We start from the raw sequence: 20,111 nt of genomic DNA, 5'->3' as shown, positions 1-20,111 counted from the left end.
ATGGTCAAGGTGAGTGATTAGGGCTGGATTACGTGTCCTGGGTGAGTGGATTCCATTCACTGAATTCCTGACATACTCTGGAGGTGACCACACTGACATGCACTGGCAGAGAAAGGCAAGTCTGTATTGCGCCACCTACATTATTTTGTTTTTTAATTAAAATTCTATAGAACATGTATACATTTAAAAATCTAATTATGAGTTGATTAATTGAAATAGCATTTAAATTATGCATTAAAACTTAAGTAAAAACAGAAATTATAAGATCATTAATTTTGCCAAGCAGAGCTCCTCCATCTTTAAATTGGGAACGCCGTCTCCAAATAAAAGCACAAAATATGAGTCGAGCATAGCGTTAGTTCAGGCAGGCAATGAAGTCAAGCTCAGCTCACAATCCCAGCACATCAGTTAAAGGCTCAGCTGATTCCCCTCTTATCATTCATTGGCAAATTCCATACAAGGTGCCTTATTTAAGCTGCTTTAGCCTGCCTAGCGTTGCTGCTTCCTCTGCAAGCCACTTTGCAACCCGCCGCCACCCCAGCTCCTCCTTTTAGGCTGTGACTGACTAATCAATGTAATTTCTGTTGTTACTGATGCCTGCTCTGTTCTGTACCCTGAGGGGGGGTGCTGCTGCCCTTTTTGCCTCAGGCTTTCCATGTATGCACATTGATGGGCACGGAGGTGTGCTCTCCCTGGCTTTCCACTTGGGAATTGGAAGGGCAGGGAGGTCCCAGAACAGAGCCATACCACCAAACATGACTTACTGCAGAACAAACAAAAGTCTCTTTGAAGAGAGTTGTCGCTTGAATGCTCAGGAAAAAGTTGGTGTGTGAAAGTTAAAATTACATTTGAATTTTTTTCAGTTACTTTATAAAGATGAGCAACAAGTGTTAACAGTCATGATTGCACACTCAAGCCATAAACAGATGATGATCTTTTATTAACAGTGACGAGCAGTTCAGCGCTTCATCAAGCTCATGGAAAGTAATGGGAGAAAGCCTTAAATACATGAAAACAGTTTGTGTAGTGATTAGTGATGGTATGCGGGCTTGTAAAACACATGGCATTTTCACCTTGCAGTTGAAAGCTCCGCCACCTCTTTTTGTTCTCTGTATCAAATCTGCACTGATTTTTTTATTTTTAATTTAAATTTTTTCTGGTGGCACACTTGGGACTCCATAGAACAGGTGTGGGCCCTCTCATATGACCACACAGGAGAAGATGCAGTTTCTGCTTAACAAACCACTCTGATTATTTCAGCAAAGTGGCCACTTTGATAACGCACAAACCCTCGCCCTTTTGAACTTAAGAAACCTCTAAGCAGCCTGCCCTTATTGAAGGTAAACCAGTCTGCACTCTACAGCAGGGGTCACTGTTGAACTGAAGCATTCGTTTAAGTTAGCATTCATGTACCTCACCCTCTCTCCCTCTCTCCTTTTCCCTCTCCGTTTCCCTTCACTGTCAGAAATTGTAGCATGACATAGATGGAACAATAACTTGATTTAATATCTATGTCACGCAAAATCTTCTAATCTTAGCAAAGAGAATATTTATTGACTGGAGTCAGTGAATTGCAGTGTAGGCTGCCGTTAATGGATAAATTGGGGATGAATAATTAAGTTGTGGGTGCATCTACATGACAGAGCAGGTGCGTACAGTGGAGTGCAGTGTGCTAGGTGCAACCTTGTCAAAAATGCTTAAGGGAGAATGGGAGCAGGGTGATGAATAAATATAAGGCAATTGATTAATGTGGCAAGTTTGGAGAGGATGTGGTTTGGAGTTTTGTAGGTCATGGTAGTAAGTCAAAAGGCCTTAGTTGATATCAGAGGTGGAGATTCTCATTTTTGTAGAGAACATAACCTTCAGGTGAGTTCATGAAGCAGCATGGGTGTACAGATTGCATAGCGATACCTCATGCTTAGGCATTTTTTTTTGGAAAATCTAGTACAAATCATTTGGCTAACTCATTCTACATAAAATAGCAATTAAAGGGTGTGAAAATACTGCAGCCAAATCCATCCCAGCAATAGGCTTTAAGATGATTTTGACATGTCACAGTAGGAAAAGCACAGGTGTATATAATATGTTATGGCTTACTGGGACACTTGAATAGAACACATTGTTTATGTTAATGTTATTAGTAGTGTAGTAGTTAAGTAGTTAATGTGTATCAGTGAAAGTGTCTGCTGTGAAAAGGCCCTTTCTGAAGGTCAGTGTTTTTTGCTTTCTTTAAACAAAATAAAAATATGAATATGTGAGACCATTTCATTGCTTTCAGATATAACTAACTTGAGTCATTCAATATCACACTAACACAAGTGGAGTGCTAGCACAAGGTCCACTTACTGAAAATTTTCCTGAGCTCTCTTTGCAATTGGAATTTGCTCAGTTGTTTTAAATTGGTGCACATCAATTTTTTACATACATTGGTGAAATTATGTACAGTATACAAACCAATCAGCTACTCCAATGATCCATTAGGATTAAGTGCTTAAAGCCTTTTTGTTTCTTCCTCATTGTCAATAACTAAATAGTTGTTTCAAGGCATTTGTCCTAATGTCCTCCTTATTGAATAATTATATGCTGTATGGAGTCTTAAAGTATCAGAAGGCACGCCAATCCACTAGTTGAGCTCAAAGGTTTATTATTAAACATGGATATAGTATTTTAGCCAAAAGACATCTTTGCAAAAGGTCCACTTCACCCCTGTCAGCCACATCGTTGGGGCGGCTGTGGCTCAGGAGGTAGATTGGGTTGTCCATTAATTGCAGGGGTTGATGGTTCTCTCCCCGGTTCTTTAACAAGACACTGAACCCCAAGTTACTCTGCAGCTATCAGTTTGTGTGTGTGAATGAAAGGCAACATTTCAAAGTGCTTTGTACATTAAGGTAGAAAAGTGCTAGATACTATGTTTAAATCTTATATATGTTTTCAAGTCACATGATTAAAACCTCCATCAGAAATGCTTTATATGCAACCACCTGTTGTCACTTTCATGCTGAAATCACACGATTAACAACAGAACCAACTAAGCATACTCCATCCACTGATTAAGGCCATGAGAAGCATTTGAAAGCTTTGAAGCAAGCTCTTTGCCTGAGTACTTATAGCCACCATGGCCGTCTTTGCAACACAAATCATTTCCACAAACTTTATTTTTTGAATCTACCCTTAAAATACGATATATAAAGATAAACATTTATAAGATACGGAACACACTAACTGTGACCCATCCAGTCCCTCATAAATCAGATGACCATTTATCCATTTTCTGTGACAGTGATGTAACAGTTGCTCCTCACTAAACGAGAAGAGAGGATCTTAAGGAGCCGCTGATCAATGAGGGTCTTTAGATGGGGCGTTGTGAACAGAATAACGAAAAGGCCTCTAGGACAAGCTCGCCCGAGGTTGCCCAATCATTCAGCAGCAGAACAAAGCTCAGAGTCCCTTAGCTGGAAGCAAATACATCTGTCTTTAAACCCAAACTCCTCTCGACAGACCAGGACTAAGAAGGGCTAAGGGGCACTAGCTTAGTATATTCCCAAGGCCTGAATATTAATTAGAAGGATACTGAAAGCTCCGCTGACCTCTTCAACCCTGCTCTGTTGGTATTTTCTAAACATTGAGATCAACTTTGCTCTCTTAATCCTCTTGCCTTCACAGAGGTGCCAGTTGGTGTCGTCTGTGCCGCTTACTGCAGGCGATACCTGACCTCTCAGCCCACTGCTTGAACCCTGGATGGCCCCTCTGTCTCAGCAGTTGTAAGGGTGCTTCAAGTCCTAACCCATGGCGCTCTGGTGTTTGCGTGGTGGATTAAAGAACATTGCTGATTTCCCGATTTAAAATTGGGATTATGTAACGCTGTGGTGAAACACCCACAGTCAAGTGTGTCTGTTAAAGAAGAGATGTGTGTTTACACATGTAAAAGTATTTAAAGTTAGAATGTTCCTTTTGTAGGACTGTATTAAAATCCATAAAAATCTCATAAAATGCTTGGTAAGTTTCCTAAATATATTTTTAATTGAACTGTAGTGGTTTGTAATTACGGCTTTGTATTAATCATGTGTGTGATTTTTGTGTTGGTCTAGAGAACACTAAAATACTTCATCAAGTACTAATAGACTATTTTTTGAACTTTTGCAATTCCAAAAAATGCAATTTGCACCTTGGGAATGGCGGCTCACTTCTCTCTTGCAGTTTTTTTGTGCACAGGCTTGTATCTCTTTCTAAAGAACCAGATATTTTCAAACACCGTTGTCAGACATTTTTACTAATGACAGAACTGCGTGCTAATCAAAGTTGTAAAAGCAAACTGTGAGTCAACATTGTCTATGGTGAAAATAAATGGGACTTTTACTTCCTGAAGCCAAGATAACTCCTCCCACTTTGCAACTTAATTGGTTTGTCTATGATTATTTCTCATTAATTGTGTATTTCTATAGTTTAACACCTAGATTTAAATCCTAAACTCCTTTTGATATGTTTACTTCTCTATCGCAGAGTTGTCAGGATATGTCTGCATAGAGAGACAATGAAAGGGAAAGTGCTGTTAGTTCCTGCCATAGAAGACAAATGTAAGGTTAAGGTAAAATTAATAACAATGTAGCCACCAAGTATCCTATTGCAGGTAGCTTATAATTGTTTGTCTTCACAAATGATAATCATGGCACAGACATATGAATTATTGCCATAATCTTTGACATTTGTTGCAATTCCACTTGAAACTTTTTAGATGCCTCTAGGTCTTTCGATCAAATGTATCACAAACGTTTTTCATAAAATGAGTGTGAGACTGCCAAAATATCTACTCAGAATCCAGACTGCAGGTTAGACATTGAAGTGCTGTATCTGAATCTTGTCTTGTCAGTAATGGGGTTAGGCAGGATGGACTTTTCCTCCACCCACTCCTCCCAACTCCAGACTAAGAGGAGAAATACAAAGCAAAACAAAATACTGGATTCTGCATTATACTTTATATAGATACACTATGTATAGGCCTATGCTCATGCAATTATAAACCATTAAAACCAACATATGACACACCTCACGTCATAGGAGTGTGGGTGCAGACAGTCACCTCCTCCTCAAAGTCACCAAAACAAAGGACCTCATCCTGGACACACGCCATAAACTCTTCACTCTCTCTCTCCCCCATCTCCATCCACGGCCAGCCAGTAGAAACCATTGACAGCTTAAGGTACATTGGCATCATTTTGGACAATAAACTAAGTTTTGATCACGACATCACAGACGCTGCCAACAAAGACACTTTGTCATACGTAAACTCAGGACTCTCTCAGTCAAACCACACCTCCTGCTTCTCTTGTACCGTAGTATCATCGAACCCGTCCTCCTGTACTCTCACCAATGGAAACAAGCTCCTTAAAATACAATTTTGTAAAAAATTTATCTTCCCATTCCCAACCTGCCAGCCCTCATTGACACCGCCACCACCCGCAGAGCAAATACTATAAAATCCTAGCCACCCTCTCAACTCATGCTACACCCTTCTTCCCTCAGGCCACAGATGCAGACAGCTACCCTACAAAAAAAAGCACGCCTTGGAAAGTGTATCTAATTTTTGCAGGAGAGGCATCACGTCTTGTATCCACATTTTAAAGAAACGGTGTCTGTCCAGTTCCTGAGTATTAAACTGCTGAGCTAAAAGATGAATATTACAGATTTTCTCTGAAGGTCAGATACAATAATATTTGATGGTAGCATTCCAAATATAGCAGTTGATGGATTTGGAGAAAGGGATGTGTTAGATAAAAAAGAGAATGAATCAGGTATTAAAAAAACATCTGACGGTTGAAACCAGATATTACATGTAAGACATAAAGGACTCACAGAAGGATGTGTTTCAGCTAACTTGTCATCGGAGCTTTTATTTCACATATGATTAACTTAAATAAGAGTGGGCTGCTGTATATCCCTGTGTATATGGTGCAGATATAAATAGCAGTAATGCAGAGACCTACAGTCACTTGAGGACAATATTTTTTGTGCCAAGGTTTCATAACACTAGTCATATGTCTGACAGCATAAATGTGCCCACATGTCAGGCAGTGATAAGGAACATTATGTATAAATGCATGTGCAGATTGGAAAAGGTAGCGAGCAGAATAACTAATGCTCTGGTAAATCCGACCAGAAGCTGCACACGTTATACTTCAAAGAAGTGATGATTCTGCTGCACAAAAAAGAATTGACCTGTGTTTTGGAATAAAGCTCTCAATGTCCCAATTTATGTACAAGTATTATCGGAGTTGCATCTAAGATGATGACAGAAAATGCTAAAAATATTTACACTATATTAATTTTATCTACATAGCAATATCTACACAAACAACAGCCTCTTTGTAAATAGTATTTAGTAGTAATAGGGGAGTATGTGTGTATGCTTTTCCTGAGGGCTAAAAAAACCAAAAACACCATGTCCCATAAAGACTGAGATACAGCATATTCCAGCTGTTGAAGAACATCCAATCAACATGTCATCGGTTTCATTCTCCCATCCATCCACCAACCCAAAACACATAACTCCGTTAATATTTAACAACTGTACCAATTTTATGAAAAGATAAAGTTGCATTTTATAAGGACCTCACCAATTCTATTTGAGAAAATTTCAGACGTAATCTCTAACAGACTGAAAGCTGCTATCTTCTAGTTTGATCACCTGTCTCGGCTGGTTTGTCAGATATGTGACGGGATATGAGAGGTGGCTTGTGAAAGTCTATCAAGCTGTCAAGCTGTTGATTGCAAGGCAATGGTGTCATTGCTCCGCCTCTGATGGATGATGGACGCTGTGAGGACCGACTCTTGGAGACAGATGACTGACTGCGATAGTGTGAATGTAACTTTCCCCCAGTGAGAGAGGGAAGCAGGGCCTGGTTTTGCAGGAGTGAGCGGTGGGACTATTTCCAGGCTTCGAGGCAGTTAAAAGCCCTCAGCATGGGAAAAGGTACTTATCCGTCTGAGCTGATAGGGTGGAAGAGATGGGGGGGCAGCCGGGGAGGGATGTTGAATGTTGGTGGAGAGAACAGGACTTGTGAAGTGGTGGTTTCCTGACAGCCAAACCGAGACTGCACCAGAATTCAGCGTAAATCATTTGCTGTGAAAGCAGAAAGAAAGTTAAATTAAAAATCAGGCAGCAGAGTCAAGAGGAGACAATCAAAACAGTGGCCACAACTGAAGGTAAAACATGATTATAATCATGCAGAGGGCAATCAAATCAAATGTGGTAGGCAGAAGCCCTGAATTTCACCCTGAGGTTCTTGGGTAGTGTTATTAGGTGCACACAGCCTGATTCATCAGTGGACCAAAAGCAGCAGGGGGCCCTACGGTGGCGCTGCACAGGAGGACACAACCTTTATTGTAACTACACAGAGGCTTTGCACTTTATTTTGAGGCAGAATTCTTCACATAAAAAGTTTTTGAAACATACACATTACAAAGATACTGTGCTGTTGACATTAGCCAGGATACCGTATGTATGCCACTATCCTTTGCATTATCTAGGGTGGGTGTTCATACTGTACAGATTTTTAAAAATGGTAACTGGATACCATTTGCTGTGAAAAGAAAAAATTATAAAAGCATGTTTATATATATATTGAGATATAGATATATATATATATATATATATATATATATATATATATATATATACTTTTGCAGTTTAACATATCTCATAAACAGATAATGTTAAAAGGTACATTTCACAGGAAGCAATTGAAAGTATTTCATTACACTGGCAGATTCCTTGTTTGTAGTCTGTATGATTTAAAGCAAGTCACGTCCAGACACTGGGGCCACAAGTGACAACTGTGAGATAATGGTGAAACTGCTGAAACATTGTGCAACTGTACTGCAACTAAAGAAGAGCCACTACCACATCTACCTAAAGTGATAATTTGAGCTAACATTAGCCACCAGAAGCTACAGGTCATACCAGACCAATTAAGGCTGTGGCTAATCAAAACCCATCAATGTATTGAATTGTGCAAGGTTATGTTTTACTGCTTATAAATTAAACTTTCACTTACATAAAATCAGTGTGTAGTTTAGACTCCTGGTCACACTTCAAAGATACAGTCCCCCTCTAAGCATCCCATTTTTTTCATTTAGGTAACTGTTTAACTTATCCAATAATTCACAAAAAACAAATTAAAACAGATTTGACTGTCAGAACTTCCTCTTCCATTCCTCGTCTCACGACCCCTCAGATTTATCTGGTGAGGCTTTGAAGGGGCCCGAGCCCTAGATTGTGAACCACTGGACTAAACTAACTAGCTCCATCCTGACCAACAGTAAACTAGTACAGCCCATTGGCCAATTGTCTGTAGAAAAAGTACTTTTGATATTTGAAGGATATTTAGCTGCTGCTAATACTTTTACTTAAGTGGGACTTTGAATGGAGGACTTTTACTTGTAATGGAGTTTTTTTTTTTTAATTTTAATTTTTTTACTTAAGGATCAGAGTACTTCTTCTCCACTGAACACATCTCAATGAATAAGTTGTTCTTAAGAAAATAAAAGGAAAAAGAAAGAAAAAAAAATATATATATTACATGGCCAAAAGAATGTGGACACTCGACCATGACACCCATGTGTGATTGCTAAACATGTAATTCCAAACCTTTGGGCATTAATCTGCTACTATAAACACTTTTAACAATTTTTTAGAATCCCACTGCAAGAATTTGCTCCCAACAGCCACATAAGCATTAGAGAAGTCCACCACCTATGTGGGGTGATGAGGCCTGGCTTGTAGTCGGCGTTCCAGTTCTTTCTACTTGTGTTGCATGCGGTTGAGATAGGGGGTTAGGTGCAAGCCAGTCAAGTTCTTCCACACCAAACTCCTAAAACTCTTTCTTTATGGACCTGGTTTTGTGCATGCTGTTCCTCCCCAAACTGACAACAATTTAAATATCATTTCATGCTGTAGCATTAAGATTGTGCTTGATCAGAATTAAAGAGCCTTGCCCAAACCATGAAGAAAAGCCCAAGAATGAAGGAATGAATGTCTGGGCCATGAATGGATGGGTTCTTTGCCACGTACTCTCTTTTGCCTCCCCACTTTCTCACACTGTACAGTGCCCCCAATCTTTCTCTGCCAGTTCTAGCTAAGCCAGAGATTGTGTTGGCAGTATATCAGGTTCAGCAGCACATCTCTCATCCTCGGGGGTCAAACAAAGGGAAATACAGAGTAACGAACTAGACCTTTCTTGGGCTGCAAGGTCGAGCAGATGGCAGTTAAATAAACAGGTCAACTGCTTGAGGTGCAATGGCCTGAATAAGACAAACTGACCACACTGTCTGCTTGGAAAGAGCAGCTTCTGTTCAATCATTCAAGCCTGTATCAAGTGCGACACTGTAAAACAAGCAGCCAAATCGGCAACAATGACTTTGCTGGAGCTGGAATGGCAGCGTTCGCTCAAACAAAGTGCATAATAAACTCCACTGTCATTGGCAGCGGAAGCGGATCATCAGGCAATTTCGCTTTATTCCTGACCAGCTTTAATTATCCTGCAATGAGGCCTGTCATAACCATTACATCATGTAGCAGAGCAGTGTAGCAATCCCAGGGGCAGCATCACTGGCTGAGCCAATGAACTCCCATCTGGTCATGTAGATGTGACTGATGGCTGAACGGAGTGATTTCCTGCAATATGAATGTGCAGAAAGGAACTGAAGCTGCTGTGTGTGCACTGTGTGTCACGTTTCCAAGGAAAAAAAAATTACAGCTATATGAACAGAAATTGTGAAAATGTTGTTCTCTAAACATAGACATTATGTTAATAGTCATGAAACAAATTCTCATCAACCCACGCTTATGGGCTCGCTGCGCCAGGCCCCGAGCCCACCCAGCATATCTCGCACAGTTTAATCCCACACTGTTTTTCCAGTCCTTTCTCTCCCTGCACTGCTGATGTTCTCTTCTCCTCCCCGGCACTTATTCTGCCACGCGCAGAGCATTCCTCTCCTTGTCCAAACACTGAGTTCCTGCCCTTGTTAAACTCCCCTTCTCTTTCGCTTTCTTACTCCTTTTTTTAATTTTCACTCTGAGTCTGCAGCGCTCCCCACCGCTGGAATGCAGAGGCACTTTCCCAAATCCCGGGGAGGAGAAAATGATGCATTGTCTGTCGCTTTGTTGTAATCGTGACTCAAGGACAGCAAAATAGTTTTTGAGGAGAAATTGATTGCAACGCGGTGTAGAAGTGGATCTTTGTCTCTCAACTCTGTCTTTTTGATGTCTGCCTATTCTTCTTTTGTTTTGAGGCGTTTAGAAAAGTCTGCTCATAGACTCACACAGGCAGTGCCATAGCTACAATTGAGGGCACTGATTTTTTTTCCCAGGGATTTTTTTTTTTTTTTAGCAACCTGGCGGGAGTTTAGAATTTACATACATGCACATGGTGGTTAGTTGACAGGTGTATTCCAGTATTTTTGCACTGAATACACAAAGAATTAGTTCAGCATTTTGAGAAATTATTATTATTCACTTTGTTAAGAGTTAGATTGTATGTAGGAAACATGAAGTCCCATCCAGCAGCTGGTTAGCTTAGTTTAGCATAAATACAGGAGACAGACGGCAGCTAGCCTGGCTTTAACCAAAGCAAACACTTTTTTTTTTATCCGTAAACCACAAATTGTTTTTACACTTTGGGTTTCATACACTAGCTGTTTTCCCCTGTTTCCAGTTTTTATGCTAAATTAAGCTAACCATTTCCTTAGCTTCAGCTTCAATTTTAGCGTACAGATGTGGGAGTGGTATAAATCTTCTCGTCTAACTCCCAGAAAGAATTAAAACTATTCCACTAAATGTCAAACTATGCCTTTACATTTTACTTCTTCCTAGTCAACAAAAACTAAATTAATAAGAGACTGAGGATTTTTGTGCCTACATGATACCTTGCTTTGGAGAATATAAAGATGTTTGGATACTTTTTTTCAACAACAAGATATATAAAACTTTGCTTAAGTGTTAAATACAAAGCTTTGAATGAATAAAAAATCCTTGAAAGGAAAGTTTTCTCCTTTTAATAAAGAACTATCTGATCAAACAGTAAACAAGCCAATGAATCGAATTCAATATCAACTTTATGTAATTGACAGTTTTCCAAACTATATTCCAGTGGAAACTTCTTTTGATTTCTGTCCATTTTAAATGAAGTAATGTCTACTTGTGACCTCCCATCACAGGTCAGATTGTTGCCTTTGAAGAATTTTAAGCAGAAAGAGATGAGTGTGTGCAGTGTTGTACAAGAAAAGAGCAAATCTCAGAAAGTCAAAAAACATAACCGAATTTTGACGCAATATTCGTAACTCATTGTCCGCTTACTAGCTTTTTCTGGAGCTTTAAACTGTTTTTGTTTTGTCTTTCAACTCTTTCAACTGTTAATATGTGACCAAAGTTCTACTCTTTTCAACCAACTCTCAACTTCTTGCTGCTGAAGGCCAACACATGTTGATGGTAGCTCCGGAAAAGTATAGTAAATAGAGACCTTGAATTGAGATTATGTTGAGTCTCAAACTACTGTACCGAAGTTATGAATGAACTTTGGTAAAGCATGAAATATGAAATATGTTTTTCATTCATCTTGGGACCCCCTTAGAGGGCCCTGACCCCAGGTCGGTTTGGAAACCACTGCTCCATGCTATGGACATATTTCAGTCAGCACCCAGAATGTATTGTTGTTTAAAACCCAGCACTATAAAGAACCCAGTATCACTCCACCTGATTGTGTTTCTGTCTGTGTGGAGATTTGAAGCAGCATTTAGACCTTAATAACATGAAAAATAATGATAATAAACCTCAACAAGTTTGGGAATTTTCTATAAACATCTTTGAACAAGGCAGAATAAATGACTCAAGAAGAAATCTCTCTGTGTGGGAAACAAGTGCGCTTATCTCAAGTCATTACCGGAATCTTTCAGTGATTATGAGAAAAACAAGATTTTAAGGCTCAAAAAGGATTAACTCGCCAGGACAGATAACTCTGCAATGTATTATAGCTATTATCATTGTATATCTATACAATTATGGCAGTAAAGCAAACTATCATTACTGAATATAAGCTGAGTAAGAAGAGATGCTAGAAGAGGTTTCACCAAACAGATTTGAAGTTTTAAAGACGTCAAACCTGTAAAGTAAAATACCCACAACACACATTTCTTTGAAGGTGGATTATACTCAGTCAATTCTCTGTTCGCTTTACGTCCCTTTCCTCTAGTTTGAGATAAACACAAGGGGATTATTCCTTTTAGAGCCGCTTCTTCTGGCAAATGACAAAACTATTACTGCAAACTGAGTGTGTGTATCATAAAAATATGCTTGTGAAATCTGAATGTCATTAATGAGGAAAAAAGCTCAGCTGAGGCAAAAACTGCCCTTGAAAGTGTTTCATAAAAATACAAACGCTTCATAGTCACCAGAGACCTTGAGGGTGTTCAAGGGAATCAAATCTTTTGCTGTCAAATTCACCTGAGGATAGATGTTTTAAAAAATGATTAAAATATGTTTTAAAGACATCTCTGGAATAAAGCGTTTGAATCAAGTGACCTTTGTGGGTCCTTGTCCAACCCAAAATAGACTGTAAATGATGTTGTCCCACTTACAAGGGGAAAGAAATGACCGGGAAAAAGCAATCACGAGTTGAGTAAGTTGAAGCTTACACCTAATTCATGTCATACAAAGTGTTATGTTCTAATTCTTCCTGAGTAGTAGATAGTTCTCACTTCTTTTACAAACTGTAGCATTTGAAGTGTTAGCAAAGAAGAGACATATTTGTGGTATGAAAAAAAAAGAAATATTATTGCTGCTCTGCTGCCATGCCAGTGGAAATACCGCTACTCTGCCTCTCTGTCTCTCTCCCTCTCTCGCTTTTCTTTTCTTTTCTTTTTTTTCCATGGAAAGCTGGGTTTGGGAAAAGGCTTGCCTCTCTCCTCCTCCACAGCCTTCACATCCGGGTCAGTTGGGTTGGTCGGAGCTGGATGAGGCCTTCAGGTGCCCCTCGTAAACTTGTAAACGTCGAAGTTTGGAAGTTGTAAACACATATCCTTGATACATTTGATACATTTGGCAGTCTTATTGTAGAAACTAACTTGCCCAGAATAATATGTAGCGCATTAGAAAGTGAAAAATTAATGATAATGTAAAATTGTATTGATTAATTTATCTATTTATTTATTTATTTAAATGACACATTTATAGGCTATAGCACAGGCCAAAAGGCTCTTTAAAGTAGTAGAACAGCAAAATCAAACTTATCAAAGTGATTTAATGTCTGCAGGTGATGGTAGTGAATTGGAAATGCCTGTATACATTTTATGGATATATGGTCAAACAAAGTTAGTTTTTTAATGTATATATTTAAATGATAAGGATCGTTAGTTGTTAAATAGCTTTCATGTTTTCTCTAACACAAAGTGTCAGCTCAAGTTCTGCTTTATTTCGTCACTAGATCGTTTTTTTGTACCCCGCACATGTCAATTCCGATCGTTCAGACAGCGCGCGAAGGCATCACAAGTTGAGCAGCTCTCAGTTAAGGCAAAGGCAGACTGATGATCCAGCTGCTGTGCGTGTGTGTGCGTGCGCTGACATGGATACAACTGGCGTTTACTATTGAAACTGGACACATTACAGTGTTGCGGTGACACTGGGGCACTTCAAAGAGCGATAAAACTTCTTCCACGGCCGCACTCATGTGATTTTCCCTTGTTTGAGCCATGTCCAAGAGCCTGAAGAAGAGGAAGAACCACTGGACTAACAAAGTCCACGAGAGTGTCCTTTGCAGGAATGAGGAGGGGGAGCTGGGGCTGGAGTTGAAGGGCGGCGCAGAGAATGGACAGTTCCCGGTTATCGGCGAGCTTCTCCCGGGCAGAGCTGTCTGCCACAGCGGCAAACTCTGCCAGGATGAACTCCTGCTGGAAGTCAATGATACCCCGGTGGCTGGACTCACCACCAGGGACGTCCATGCTGTGGTCAAACACAGCAAAGACCCCGTCCGACTCAAGTGTGTCAAACAAGGTGAGGTTTTCCAGCTTTCACACCAACTTTCCCGCATTTCGTAGATGTTTTTCCCCCCCGACATCTTTGGAAAAAAAAAAAAACCGTTAGCTTTTTGACACCCTTTTGTGTTTTGACAGCCGTACTATTGTCTCTTAAACAGTCTCCCAAATGCACGGTGCTATAAACAAACCATGTAAAGAAAATTTACTTTTTTGGTGCTTTTTTCTTTTCTCTACTCATAAATTAACATTCAGTCGTTGTAAAACGCTGTTTTAGCTGTGTTGGTAGGGTCCTGTTGCTATGTGTTTGAAACTGGTGTAGCTTTCAAGGGGGTGTGTTAACATTTGGGGCAGTCAGAAAATATATACTCCAGTGTTGCACGTAATTCCAGTATGGTTTCAGCTTTGCACATAACTAATAATAACAAACATGTAATATCATGTTCAATGTATTCACTGTAATACCTCTAAATGTAATGTCCAGTAGCACAGGAAACACTACATTAGATTAGATGTTGGATAAGATTATGTTGGATTGCACTTCTCCATTAAAATTGTTCCAAACCAAGTCTGTTTCACACAAACACAAATGTATAGTTATTAAAAATCAATATCAAGTTTCACTGACACATTTGACATATTTTACATGTAAATGTTTTGTAATTGTATTAGGTATATTGAGGTGAAACAGTTAGTCGATCTGTTGATTAGTCAATTGACAGTCATTTAGCATTTATTTTATTAGTATTAATCATTTTTGCATTGATGTGAAGATTTGATGATTTTCTTAGTCTTCTGTGATAGCAAACTGAATATATTTGGGTTCGGGACTGTTGCTCAGCCAAAACAAGAAGTTTGAATACATCTACTTGGACATTTTCTTTTACTATTTTCTGACACAAACGATTAATCAAGAAAACAATTGAGATTGAATAGTGTTAGTTGCAGGCCTAGATGTAAAAATGTCTGTGATACTGTATGTGGATGTGTAACCTTTGGAGTACTTGTAGTTGTGAGTTTGCTTTCTTTCTTAAAGGAGAGAAAATTGCTCTACATTCGCTATTTAACCTTTGAATCACATCATTTTTTGGGGGCAAAGCAGACATTTAAGTATTCCATATTTATTATCCAATTTCTGCTACATTGAGTGGGCTAAATTGGATTTAGAAAGGATATTGTATAAATATTAGAACAAATCCCAAAGTACCTATTTCAACATTATAGTGGGTGTCATGGGAAATGAAAAATACCATTAGGTATCATAAGGTCACAGTTATTGAATGCCACAGACACAGTAGAAGTCCCCTCAGGAATATTACAGTTGTTTTTTTTTCTCCGAGAGGGAATTGCAGTGGATTGCCTAAGTGAGTGTTACGGTTTCACTGGAGGCTTGGAAGATTGTGCTCTCCAAAGACTTCATAGAACACCCATGTTGACTCTCACATTTAAAAACAGCACAGCTCATGTAAATTTGCCTTACTTGCGCCAACTCCAAACTCCATCAGCGCTTGTCAACTTTGTCCACTGGATGTGGCGATCTTATGTCACGGACACACTTCTCTGGCCGCCTGTGTCTTTGATCCTTGCAGCTAATGACACTGGGTGTCTTGCATTGTGAGCTGAGGGGAGGATCTGTGGGCTCTCAATTTGGGGTGAAAAATCAGAAGAACCCTGTAAGAGGCTTTGGATCAAAGTCTTAGCCTGTGTGTTTGAATGTGTGTGACGGTGTATGTGTGTGTTCAGCATCCCACCAGGGATTTACTCAAAAGGCAGCCAAGCCTTTATCAAACTAATTTGTAACTTTTTTCCCCATGAAATATTTATATCCCTTTAGTGATTGCCGAATTGATTGATAGTCTCCCGTTGCTCTGCTCGTGTTTGCTCCATTGGTTGTTTACAGTGTCAAGTTGTTTTTAATATGGTTGATGTCTACATTAAGTAAATATTATGGAGGGAAAACACTTTGCAGTGTCCTTACAGCAGTGTGTCCAATAACACATATTTATCACTTATCAGCACCACATTAACGCCTATAATCTGTTTCAGTAGATTCCTTATTGAGGAGAGAGAGACACAAAGAGCACAGTACAGTATTATCGCAGTCAACCAGGCCTGGCTGATGATACATGTCCACTTGCTCTGCTGCTATAAAACAGTCTTTCAACAGAGTGTGTAATTTAAAATATTCACGGTATGTCGTTTGTTTGTAACTCATTTTTATTGGTTTTAGAGCCAGTTTTTCTGGATGCTCTAGAGTCACAGACTACATCTGAAAACTTTATTTCAAATGGAAGAATTCAGGTACTGTAGTTAGATGTAGAAGCACACAGACACTGCTAATAGCTATATGAATGTAGCATAGCAGGGTGTTGTCATGTAGTTGGTGGGTCTCTTCTCAGACAGGTCAATTATTACTGCAAAAACATAGCTAGTTAATCAACATAAACTAGATCATCAATAAATCTGAATTTTTTAACAAAAGTTCTCTGGTTTCAGCTTCTCAAATGAGAGGATTTGCTGGATTAAACATGGGATCTTGAAGCCTGATACGGATTGTCCGATATTCATATATATATATATATATATCGACCAATATTCTTTTTCCCCTTCTTTTCAGAAAAACATAATGTAAGCAAAGATTATCCCTAACATTTGTTTTGTGTAATTACAAGACCTCACCATGATAACATACATAATGCAATTTGAAAATAAACTTTTTTTTATTGTTATAAATAGTAATTTGAACAAAAGTACAGCTCATTATGCCAGCTGATTGCTGTGTTTTGTGGTGGGTTTTGGTTCCAAACACATGTGTTCCCAATAGGGGAGTTGCAGAATGCCCTCAGGTTGACAAACTATGCAATGACAACACTCCTAACATGGTGTAAGGATCCGTCTTCCAACTCTCCATTTCTTTTTTTAATTTATCGGCTTTTGTCGGCTGTTATAAACACTGATTCCGATTTATCTGCATTTAGCTTATATCAGCCGATAATATTGGAATGGCAATTTATCAGTCTTGCTGTGTTATTTATTTATTTTTTACTGTTGAATCCTTTTGGTAAAGAAAGTATTGAAATACTGTCAATTACTGAGAACATAATCAGCAGATTAATCAATAGTGAAAATAATCCTAAACAAAAATATTCAGGCTGTCCCCTTGTTTGTCTGATGTTATCTTCCGGTGTTAGCCGCTTTCACATTTGCATGATGACACTGACTGATCCTTTTCATATAATCCACCGCAACGACACATGAAAAGGTGTTGCAACCTTGATTAGTATGTATAATGAAGTTTTTCCCAAATTGCTGGATTTACATCGGCTTAATAACTTTTTGTACCTAAGATAATGCCAGTGACTATTCCTCAAGACTTCCTGATACCTTACAATAAAAGTGTTATACAATATTGGAAAACATTTATTGTCAAAAGCACATACAGACAGTGTTGAGTTTGAATTAAAAGCATGCTCACATTTTCTGTCTGTTTTACCTTGCTTTATCAGCAGAGCTTGTTCTCCATTGTGCTTGCGCTTAATGTTGTTTTCCCACAGTTTTTTTAGAAATCACTTAGGCATGGGTTCTTAGATTTAGATAAATACAGGTTATTGTCAGAGCTGCTAGTGCTCATGATTGTAAGCATAAAAATGTAATTTACGCATCCAGTCTTGGGTGCACATGAAAAATTATTACATTCATAAGCACACATGATTAAAGGAGAAAATAACATCCAGGAATAATGATGGGGTAACGCTCTTTTAAATTCTGAGCACTGTTTGTCGACATCAACAGTGTTGAGTTTAGGGGAAGACTGATCAAACTCAGCTGTAAAGAAAACCTTTGCTCACAGTGAGCAGCTGCTTGGTGTGAAGTGACCCTGGGTTACTCGCCTGTGCACTAGTAATGTTTCCATTTGAGGACATTATGCTCTTTTAAAGACATTTCAGGAATTTGAACTGTCTTTTTGCGTAACGTCTGTTCAAATAGACAAACTGTGAGGAATTAAACCTTGAACCTTCTAGATACTGGGTTACAATGGGCCTGCTATGTCCGAATAAAACAGTCAGAAATTGTGCTTTAGCCTCTAGCCAAAGAACAGTGTCACTGACCACTTTACACGCATGGTTGATTTCCAAAGGTTGTTCATGGCCTTTTTTTTTAATAATACATCAAGTTCTCTTCTGCACTGGTTCACTGCTTCACTAATGGCACAACTGTAATAGTGCTATCCTGTCTGGATTGCCAACTTTCATTATGATCTCCTCTGTAATTAATAAAGCCACGTCATGATTCACACTTTCAGGGTTCTTCAGTTAAAGTGATCATGCACCATGTTTATGCATCGAAGCACTTCATTTCCCACACACTGTAATATGACTTTAACATGCACACACACAATATTGTGTTTTTTATTAGAGAGGTGAGAATTAGATTGGATTGCCACCATCAATCAGGCCTGCTCTGTAATTAGGATCTCCACAAAACACTGATGGTTATGTAAGAGAACATAACGAAACATAATGAATGCAACAAAATTACATTCCCAGAGACACAGTGAATTCTCATTAGAGCAAGACATTATGGATAATGCAAGGAACGGGCTGAGACCACTTCCTGTGGCTAACGTGGTCCCGGTAGATTTGGTGCCAGTAAAGGTCGATACAGGCAATCTGAAACTAAAAATTAGTCAGCCAGTAACACAGACTATGCCTGGTTGCTACAGTCAAAGTTGGAATTTTTAACCCTCTAAGAGCACTGATAGACTTGCTTTAAACTCGGTCAGACAGGACCCACTGCCATTTAATCTTTGTCAAAGTCATTATAAAACTACTGTGCAACAATTCCTGTGCAATAACCCAGTAACTCTGCCTCTAATCAGCCACCTGTTTACTGGTTACCACTTATTATTTATTCATCATTCTCTCGTTCTCTATTTCAGTGCTGTTCATACCGTTCATATTGTGTATTGTATATACTCTATACAAAATCCATCGACCTCAAGTACATAATACCTGCACATAATACTTATTTATTACAGTGTCCTTTGCACTATGCTCCATCGCACTGTGTACATGTGTACACGTATGCATGTATGTATATGTGCACCTGTATATCTCATCCACCTCCGACTGGCAGGAAAAAAAATAACACCGATAAGTAGCATGCATATGATGCAGAATTGTGAGATGTGCTACTTCTCAACTGCAGTAAGAGTCTGCAGCCTACAGCTAATTTAACCAGCACATTGTGCCTGTTTCTTCTTGTACTTTTCATCCCTGCAGTATTTAAAATCAACACATCCTCATATCTAAACCACAAAATGGGTAGACCCCCTTATCTTGGGTTCTTGGGTTTGGTTTTTTTAAACCCGTGTTAAACCCCAGAACACACTAAGACAGATGCTGGTACATCCCAAAGACCGCACCCCCAAGCACAAGAAAAGCAATCTAGTGTATGCGGTCCAATGCAGTAAGGAATGCACAGACCTGTACAATGGGGAGACTAAACAACCACTACACAAACGCATGGCTCAACTCAGAAGGGCCAACTCCTCAGGTCAAGACTCCACAGTTTACTTACATCTGAAGGACAGAGGACACTCGTTTGAGGACCACCAGGTGCACATTTTAGACAGAGAAGATGGATGGTTTGAAAGAGGTGTCAAGGAAGCCATCTATGCTGATGACACACAAATATACTTGCCCGTCAGATCCACAGACCCTGGAATGCTGAGTTCACTTAACAACTGCCTTTGTGAAGTTAAAAAATGGATGTCAAATAATTTCCTCCAGCTGAACTCAGACAAAACAGAAATCCTGGTCATCGGGTCCCAGCAGATGGCAAATCAAATACTGCCATCTGCTGGTTCCCTAGTAAATCACATTAAGCCTGTGGCAAAGAACCTTGGTGTTTGGTTTGATAGTAATTTAAATTTCGAGCAGCACACCACAAAGCTTGTTCAATCATGTTTTTATCAACTTAGAAATATAGCAAAAATTCGATCTATGTTAACTTTTAAGGACACCGAGACCATTTTACACGCCTTCATCTCATCACGCCTGGATTATTGCAACAGCCTTTTCACCTGTTTA

The 20,111-nt window shown here is 39.2% G+C and overlaps 1 protein-coding gene across 8 annotated transcripts in view; it reads left to right on the top strand.

Annotated features, from left to right (window-relative positions):
- Window positions 1-20,111, top strand: part of magi2a (membrane associated guanylate kinase, WW and PDZ domain containing 2a) — a 243,837-nt gene that overhangs the window by 35,827 nt on the left and 187,899 nt on the right. For 5 of the 8 annotated variants that reach the window (XM_046072263.1, XM_046072264.1, XM_046072260.1 and 2 more), the window contains exon 1: window positions 13,542-14,038. The exons of 2 other annotated variants lie outside the window; for them this stretch is intronic. In XM_046072263.1, the coding sequence (XP_045928219.1) occupies window positions 13,738-14,038 (301 nt within the window). In that variant the 5' untranslated portion in view covers window positions 13,542-13,737. Of the gene's footprint in view, window positions 1-13,540; window positions 14,039-20,111 lie in introns of those variants that run through there. One more of the 8 variants, XM_046072266.1, reaches the window with a different exon arrangement.

This window comes from Micropterus dolomieu, linkage group LG16, assembly GCF_021292245.1.
Source record: "Micropterus dolomieu isolate WLL.071019.BEF.003 ecotype Adirondacks linkage group LG16, ASM2129224v1, whole genome shotgun sequence".
NCBI classification, from domain to species: Eukaryota; Metazoa; Chordata; class Actinopteri; order Centrarchiformes; family Centrarchidae; genus Micropterus; species Micropterus dolomieu.
The sequence above is the reverse complement of the archived record's forward strand: the minus strand, read 5'-3'. Positions and strand labels throughout refer to the sequence as shown.